We start from the raw sequence: 9,751 nt of genomic DNA, 5'->3' as shown, positions 1-9,751 counted from the left end.
CCTTTCTATCATTCAAAAATGTCTCAGATTAAAATTTTAAGTAACTTAATTTAAATAAAGGAGTCCTGGTGGCGCAGTGGTTAAGAGCTTGGCTGCTAACCAAAAGGTCGACAATTTGAATCCACCAGGTGCTCCTTGGAAACCCTATGGGGCAGTTCTACTCTGCCCTATAGGGTCGCTATGAGTCGGAATCAACTTGATGGCAACGGGTTTGGTTTGGTTTGAATTTAAATAACCTCATCATACCATGTATATTTGAAAAGATTTTCCTTCCCCTCCTATGGTTACTATCTCCTCAGCAGAATGTCTGTTTTTCGCACTTAAAGTGAAGACTCACACACAGAGACACAATGCACAAAGGCGGGAGTGGGAAATTCACCTGCGCCAGAGTGTGTTCAACTGGAGACGAGGAAGGCAGGGAGGTCCTGAGTTCCTGGACACACTTTTCTATGAGGGCAGGAGCTGCAATACTAACACAGACAGAAAAAGAAAACCCCTTAGACAATTAGAATGCTCCTTATTAAAGATTAATAAATTTGAATTTGCAGTTTGAAGTTAACCTTGAATAGATTAAGAGAAACGTTTTTTAAATAAAGAAAATGTTGATAAAAAGATATTCTGCAAAATTTCAGAAAACAGTAAAAGTTCTTATCAGACAAATGTGAGAAACAAAGAATTTTTAAAAAATGAATACCTAATCAAACCTTAACAGGAGAATAAAATATAATGCAGTCTTTTCAGAAGAAAAGCAAACAAGAGTAGTATGTTTGTGGCAAGAAAATAAGTTCCAATTTGCTGTTGTTGTTAAGTGCCATCGATTGCTTCTGGCTCATAGTGACCCCATGTACAACAAAATGAAATGCTGTCCAGTTCCTGGTCCTGTGTCATCCTCACAATCGTTGCTATGTTTGAGCCCACTGTTGCAGACACTGTGTCAATCCATCTGATTGAGAGTCTTAATCTCTTTCACTGACCCTCTGCTTTACCAAGCATGATGCCCTTCTCCAGAGGCTGGGCTCTCCTGATAACACGTCCAAAGTATGTGAGACGAAGTGTCACCATCCTAGCTTCTAAGGACCATTCTGGCTGTACTTCTTCCAAGACAGATTTGTTCATTCTTCTGGTAGTCCATAGTATATTCAATATTCTTTGTCAACACCATAATTCAAGGCCATCAATTCTTCTTTGATCTTCCTTATTCATTGTCCAGTTTTTACACGCATACGAGACAACTGAAAATAACATGGCTTGGGTCAGGTGCACCTTAGTCCTCAAAATGACAATTTTTCTTTTTAACACTTTAAAGAGGTCTTTTGCAGCAGGGTTGCCCAATGCGATACAAAGTTTGATTTTTGGACCTGCTACTTCCATGGGCATTGATTGTGGATCCAAGTAAAATGAAATCCTTGACAACTTCAATCTTTTCTCTGTTTATCATGACATTGCTTACTGGTCCAGTTGTGAGGATTTTTGTTTTCTTTACATTGAGATGTAATCCATTCTGAAGGCTACAGTCTTTGATCTTCATCAGTAAGTGCTCCAAGTACTCTTTCCTTTCAGTAGGCAAGGTTGTATTATTTGCATATAGCAAGTTGTTAATGAGTCTTCCTCTGATCCTGATGCTATGTTCTACTGCATACAGTCCAGCTTCTCAGATTATTTGCTCAGCATACATATTAAATAAGTATGGTGAAAGGATAAACTATGACGTACACCTTTCCTGACTTTAAACCACAGAGTACTCCCTTGTTCTGTTCAAACAACTGCCTCTTGGTCTATGTACAGGTTCCTCCTGAGCACAATTAAGTGTTCTGGAATTCTCACTCTTCCCAGTGTTATCTGTAATTTGTTATGATCCACACAGTTGAATGCCTTTGTGTAGTCAATAAAACACAGGTAAACATCTTTCTGGTATCTTCTGCTTTCAGCCAAGATCCATCCGACATCACACCAGCACTGATACCCCTCATTCCATGTCCAAGTTCCAATTTAGAAAGTAAAAAAATAAAACAAAGTGAAACAAACAAGTAGGGAAGTTTTTTTTAGGTCAGAAATAAACAGGTATGGCAATACGATAAGCCTTTGTGATAAAAGATCCTTTAATACCATTCTAGCCTAAATGCCACAGAAGACTCTTAGCTGACTCTTACAAAGCAAGAATATTCCTAAAGCTCCATTTTGTTCATTCTTGAGGCAGGAAGCATTCAAGAAGGAAAGTCAATCAACTAACAGTTTCTTTTTCCAACTCTGACAGGCACTATAGTAGAAAGGACGATGACAAATACAAAAAGGAGAGGAAATTCACAACTCATTCTATATTATAAATGGTAAAATAAAACAGTAATCACAATTGAGTGAAGTATAATAAGGAATGCGTCTTTCTTCTTAGAGTTTTCTTAATATCTCCAGAAAACATTTCAGACAGTGAACATTAAGAGGTAAAGAGACGGAGGAGAAGAGGAATACAAATGAATGCATGGTTAAAAGGAGGTAGGTATGCTTGGCTCGAGTTAACTGGATGCCAGGAAAAGAAGAGAATCAACACTTAGTATAGATAAGGGGGTATTCTAGACATTATCACTTTAATCTTCACATTAACACCAGGTGGTGTTATAGACAGATTAAAGTAACTTTCCACGGCCACAAAGCTACTAAGTAAATGAACTATAATTAGACCTCAGTTCACTCTGAATTCAACATTTAGGCATTTTCTACTCTACTATATAACCAATGAAATTATCAGAAATAATTATGTCAGAGGCTATTAATATTAGATATATGAGTAGTAAAAATTCAAAGGATCAAATTATGATTTCCCCAAATTTTATCAAAATACTTTCTGATGAAAAGTTGAGTGTTCCATAACAAAATAATCGCAAATGACTAACAATAATTTTTCAGCTCAGAGACATTATTCTCATATAATCACTAGAGAGATGAATCCCCTAAGTCCTTCAAATTCATTAAAAATAACAGAGTTAAGCAATGTTGCAGAATACAAGATAAATACACAAAAATAATAGTACCGTAAAACCTGTGAAAGCCAGAACCTATGAAAGGCTGAAACCTGTCAGAGAAGGGAAACTAAAATATTTTCCATTAATAGAGAATGACAGAAAAGCGGTAAGACTGTCAAAGGTGGAAAAGTTGTAAGACCTGGAAAAACAAGGCAGTCCCACTGAGTTCTGGCTTTCACTGTATATCTATATACTTGCAATGAAATATCCAAAAATGAAAAAAAAATTACATTCACAATAGCATAAAAAATAATATTTAGGAATAAATTTAACAAAAGGAGGGCAAAACTTACACTCTGAAAACTACAAAACATTGATGGGGGAAAAAAAAAGAAGACCTAAATAAATGTGAAAGCATCCTGTGTTCATGAATTGGATGACTTTCTTTTTTAACATGGCAATACATGCAGTCCCCAGGTTATGAACATATGACTTATGTACAATCCGTAGTTAAGAACCAATCCCTGTAAAGTCTATTATATTAAAAATTCAGCAGAGGTGAGATGAGAAGGCAGAGAGGGTTAGGAGCTGGTTGACAGGACATGGGAAATCAGTATAGGGAGAGCAATTAGGGTCACATTAATAATATATGTAAAAATTCGAGGTACATACAAATGGTTCGTAATAACAAACAGATGTTACTTTGCAACACACAGTAAAACATTCTTATTATTATTACTGTATTATTATGTTAATGGAAGCTCTGGTAGCACAGTGGTCAAGTGTTCAGCTGCTAACCAAAAGGTTAGCAGTTTGAATCCACTAGCCGCTCCTTGGAAACCCTATGGGGCAGTTCTACTCTGTCATTCAGGGTCGGGACGAGTCAGAATCGACTAGACAGCAATGGGTATGGTATTATGTTAAAGATTTTTTAGTGTATCTGAAGTGTTTACTGTTTTTATGCATTAAAAAGTACACTATATACTATATACTAACACAAACACTTGACTAACTGTTAAATAAGAACCGTACCTAACTGTTCTGATTTACATACAAATTCAACTTAAAGACTTAAAGAACTCGTTCGTAAACTAGAACTGCCTGTATTTCCAAAATTGATCTAAAGATTCAACACAATCCCTATCAGAATCCCAGTTGACTTCTTTGTAGAAATTGACAAGGTGATTCTAAAATTCATACACAACTGCAAGGGAACCAGAATAGCAAAAACAACCTGGAAAAGAAAAAGAAGAATAAAGTAGGAAGACTCACACTTCCCGATTTCAAAACCTACTATAAAGGAAAGGTGCGGTGGATTAATTACTTTTGTGTGTGGCCTTTCAAGTCATAGTCTTGTAACTTCCACCCAAGTGATTGGGCAGGATTGTGTGATAGGGTAATTGTGGCCTACCAAGGGGATTGGTCCGTTTTGCCTTAAAAGAGAGCCAATTCCAGAGCAGAGAGGAGGATCCTACCACCACCAAGGAAGAACAGCCAGGAGCAGACTGCGCATCCTTTGGACCTAGGATCCTGCCATGAGAAGCTCCTAGAAACAGGAAACAGAAAGAGAGAGAGATAACCCTGAAGACGGTGAGAAGCGGTGGCAGGAGATACTTGGCAGCAGCGACCCGGGAGGCTTCCCAGCCTAAGGAGACAAAAGCTGAGTGCCTTTGGGCAGAGATTTAGGGCCAGGGAGAGGCGTGCCTGAGAACACAGCTGGGAAGAGGCTATCTTGATGGAGGAACTGTATCCTGAGTGTTCCTGAGCCTGAAATGTAACTGTTCCCTAATAAACCCCATAATCATGAGTATTGCCTGTGAGTTCTGTGTGGCCACTGCAATGAATTATTAAACCCAGGAGAGAAGTAGAAAGTGCTGCATGAGGGATGGCTGGTGTCAGAATTAGTAAAGATGGTGGAGAGAGGAGGATTGTCTGTCCTCCACCTCACGTGAGTCAGCCCTGCACTATTATCTTGGTTCTCCTTCCCCTTCGTGGAGTTGGAGGAGGTCAGATATCGCCCTCATGCCATTTTTACCAACAATAATCAGACAGTGTGGTTCTGGCACAAAGACAGACATCTGGATCAATGGAATAGTACTGAGAGCCCAGAAATAAACTGATATATCTAAAGCCAATTGATTTCAACAAAGATGCCAAGATCATTCAATGGGGAAATAGAAGTCTTTTTAAGAAATGGTGATTGGACAACTGGCTCTCCATACACGAATGAAGTCAAACCTTTTCCTCACTCCATATAAAAAAAATTAACTCAAAAAGAATGAAACACCTAAATGTAAGAGCTAAAACTATAAAACTAATTAATAAAAAGGATAAATAACCCAATTTAAAAATGGGCAAAGGCTCTGAAAGGATATTGCTGAATGGATATACAAATGACAAACAGGAACATGAAAAGATGCTCAACATCATTAGTCATCAGGTAAATGCAAGTCAAACCCACAATGAGAAACCACTTCACACCAACTAAGATGGCCAGAATCAAAAAGTCAGATAACAACAAGAGTTGGAGAGGATGTGCAGAAATCAAGACCCTCATACATTGCTGGTGCGAATCTAAAGTAGTGCAGCTGCTTTGGAAAACAGTTTGGCAGATCCCCAGACAATTAAAGTTACCATATGATCCAGGAATTCCACTCCTATATACCCAAGAAAAATGAAAGCATATTTTTACACAGAAACTTATTCACAAATGTTCATTGCAGCACTATTCATAATAACCAAAAGGTGGAAACAAGCTAAATGTCCAGCAACAGATGAATGGATACACAAAACGTGGCATATCCATACAATGGAATATTATTCAGCCATAACAGTAATTAAGTCCTGATAACATGTTACAATATGAATGTACCTTGAAAGCATTATGCTAAGTGAGGAAGTCAGTCACAAGACCATATACTATATGGTTACATTATTAGAAAATCTATAGATAGAATGTAGATTAGTAGTTGCTTAGGATGTTGGGGGAAAAGAGGGAAAGGGGAGTCAAAACTAAAACGTGGTGTTTCTTTCTGACGTAATGAAAATATTCTAAAATTGACTGTGGTAATGGTTGCACATATCTGTGAATATGCTAAAATGACTGAACTGTACACCTTAAATGGGTGAATTGTACAATATATGAATTATATCTCAATAAAGCTGTTAAAAAAAAAAAAAAAAGAAAGAATGACTGAGGGGTTTACATCAAAAATTCCTTGAGTACTGAAGGAGAAATAAGATTTAAAAACACTGAACTTTAAAAATCAAGATTTATTTTTTGCCTTAACAGTCAACATAACGAGCCAACACAAGCCTCTTAATCTAAAATAAAAACCGTCAGGACAGTTATGACAAAAGCAAAAGCCTGGAGTCTAACAGGCCTACAGAAAGATAATGATTATATTCCTAGGACACAAGAAGGCCTCTATCGAGTCATGAATATACTTGCACAAACTGATCTCCATTGCCGTGGTACTGTGCGGAATCTCTCTCTTACCCGCATAGAAGCTTGATGAGATGGGCTTGTCGAAGAGCATTTGCAGTGTCTCTTGGAGCAATCACCAAGAGGTTGTCTAAGAGGCTGCATATTGCTGAAAGAAGAGAGGGAGTGACCAAAACACACTGTTTTGGCAGAAGAGCAGAAATGGATGAATCATGAGGTGGCTGTGGTGATGTAGTTTCATGCTGACCTATTATTGAAAAAAAGCATAAAAATTATTTCCATTTTATTTGCTTTGTGGTTATGTACAATATTCACAAGCTCTTAGAATCAGAGGGAAGTACCTAAAAATGCCAAAGAGAGCTGGTTGGGGAATTTCCCTAGCTGCTCCGCTCATCTTGACCTTGCGGCCAGGGGGTTCCACTCCTCCTCCTGTTCTTTACCTCTACTGTGTGTGTGTGTGTATGTGTGTATGCGTGCATGCACACGCATGTGTATGAATGTGTGTGTGCAGATTTATGCACATCTGTCCTGGGTGAGAGTAGACGAGCTACGACAGAAGAGGAGACACGCTTTGTGCCCCAAGCATTCAGACAAGGAGGAACAATTATATGGTCCACAATCCTCAGAATTTAAATGATTTTTGGATTTTAGAAGAATAACAAGGTCCATATACCATACATTAATTAACACCCCAGTGGGACTGCGGGCAACACCTCGTAATGAACTAAATATTTCTGTAGGCCCTGGTGGCAGGTTAGCAGTTCGAATCCACCAGTCGTTCCTTGGAAACCCTATAGGGCTGTTCTACTCTATCTCATACGGTCACTACGAGTCAGAATCAACTGGACAGCAACAGGTTTGTTTTCTTTGGTAGTGTACAGCACATGCATAATACGGTAAGTAGGAAAAATGAAAGAGTAAATATACCTTCAACTCAGCACTGGTCAGGCTTTGTAGACAAATGTATTCAGGTATGGGCAAGTTTTGCTACCAAGTGAGTTTTGAGAAAAGTTTCCCTTTCAGACATGTTTGGATTTTGGAACTGAAGATATGGGATTGTGGACTTTTCCTAGCCAACTCAGCAGGGAACTATTAACAAGAAGCTAGTTTGCCTCAAGACTCTCCTAAAGATCCTCACTCTCTATTTCTTTTTTAAAGAAAACTTATACTTTAAATAAATTCTGATGTACAGAAAAGTTTACAAGAGCACAAAGAATTTCCATATATCTTCACTCAGATATTAACATATTAAATATTAACATATTACCACATTTTATCTACTACCTACCCACCTACATCTCTATCTTCTTCTGAACTAACTGTAAGTTACAGACATAATGCCCCTTTAACCCTAAAAGATTTTTCTAAAAACAAGAACTTTCTCTTTTATAACCACAGGACAATTATCAAAATTGGGAAACTAACATGGATGCAGTAGTTCCATCTAATCTGCAAGCCTTTTTCTAATAAAATAAATTCAAGAATCAATACATTTTGTTTGCTTTTAAATAGAAGCACAGTCTTAGACAATACTGACAGACCAGAGTCTCTTCATTTTCAAAGTGGACCACTGTGGTAACTTTAAGTGTTTTCCCAAAAGCGAGGAAAAAAATCAAGCTAGCTAATATCCATCAGTTCCTAGTTTCCCCATTCAAACTCCAAATATGCATGCTTAACTAATAAGGAAACCATATGACAATCAGATTATTCATTTGGTGGTCAAATTCCCATTTGTTAGTTAAGAGTATTTGTTTTGTTAAACTTCTGATATATTCATTCTAATCATGTGCTGTGACTTACTTCATTAACATTTGTTCTTATCTGGACACTAATTTCAAAATATCTGTCTGGACAAATGTGTCATTTTTCTTTTTGAAAGTAGAAAAGTCTTCCTGAAAGGATACCTGGAACCACAAACTGGTCATGGGAGGCTTCGGATATAAGCGTTGCTGCTGGTACAAGTGGCTGAAATTCTGCACTCCCCACTGAAGGTGTCACCTATGAATTAGTAAATTATTTTACTCATTCATGTCACAACATCGAAAATGAAACATAAGCAATATATACACAAAATATCCTTAAGCAAGAAGGTTTATAACAAAATTACATTAGTATAATTAAAACACATTCCATCTTGAGAGTTCTAAGAATTTTTTTAATGTCATTTTCTACTTCTCTTTATGCGGTTTGTTACAGTTTATGTAAATCAGCAACTTAAAGGAACAAAGTTTTGACGGGAAGCCCATTTAGGATTTTAAAGTTCTGATAAGACCTATTGTCTCTTACTGCCCAAAAGCTGAAAAGCTAGGATATACTACTTTAGCTGTAATTCATTGTGTTCTTCAGATATTTTGCATTTCCGAATTGATAATAAAAGGCTTTTTTAAAATGTTTCAAATGATACACGCAATTTTTAATAGTGCCTGTAAAAAATTACAAAGTATTAAAAAAGAGCTTTCTATATCTCTACCCATATTAAAAAAGAACTGTAAAAACAAACAAAAAATAAATAAATAAGCACTATGCTGACAATGTATTTCAGAGTACAACACTTTTTAAAACATTAAACATAACAGAAATTCTGCAAAAAGCAAACACAATTTCACCTACAGGTTTAGAGATGAGCAGACTGTGTGGTCTCCTGAAATTGAAAAGGCCCAGGCTGATGTGTTTGGTACCTCCCATGTGAAAAAGACCTCATCTGGAACAGTCAGATAACGCTTTTTCTTGTCATCAATTTATTTTCTCTGAGACAGCATGCACCTCTCATACCTGGATGGCCTCCGTGCACAGAGCAGGAGCCATCAACATAACTTATAAATCGACATCGACTAGATACTATCTAACTCGCAATATCTGAATGTTTATTGTGTATCTATCATAACACTTACAGTAGGGTACATTGGACTTGGTATGATAAAACAAAAGCAAAAATTAAGGTTATCTGCATTTGCAGTTTCCAAAAGTAAAGCGACTACAAACTGGAAGAAATTAGAAGGAATTAAATTAACATACGTTCTTCTATAAGAAAAGCTAAGGTGAATGATGATGCTGGAATCCTTTATTTTTTCACTAACCATTTTTTAAATTGATGAAGACTCAAGAAGTGCTACTGTTAACAAAAATAACTGTCCCTGTGGAAAGCTGGTGATAGGGAACCCAAGATTGAGAAGGGACAGTGTTGACATGTCGTGGGGTTGTTAACCATTGTCATAGGGCAATATGTGTACTAAGTGTTTAATGAGAAACTATTTGTTCTGCAAACCTTCATCTAAGGTACCAAAAAAAAAAAAAAGAACTATCTATGTGAGATCAAATTTACAACAGTAACTTAAAAGGTTTGATGAGA

The 9,751-nt window shown here is 37.0% G+C and overlaps 1 protein-coding gene across 1 annotated transcript in view; it reads right to left on the bottom strand.

Moving 5' to 3' along the window:
- The window catches only part of RTTN (rotatin), a 185,588-nt gene that overhangs the window by 43,274 nt on the left and 132,563 nt on the right, over window positions 1-9,751 (bottom strand). Inside the window, 3 exon segments of the mRNA XM_023725021.1 lie at window positions 340-470; window positions 6,457-6,649; window positions 8,307-8,400. Coding sequence (XP_023580789.1) covers window positions 340-470; window positions 6,457-6,649; window positions 8,307-8,400 — 418 coding nt within the window.

Source organism: Trichechus manatus, unplaced genomic scaffold, assembly GCF_000243295.1.
Source record: "Trichechus manatus latirostris isolate Lorelei unplaced genomic scaffold, TriManLat1.0 scaffold00278, whole genome shotgun sequence".
Taxonomy (NCBI): Eukaryota; Metazoa; Chordata; class Mammalia; order Sirenia; family Trichechidae; genus Trichechus; species Trichechus manatus.
This window is presented reverse-complemented; position numbering and strand designations above follow the sequence as displayed.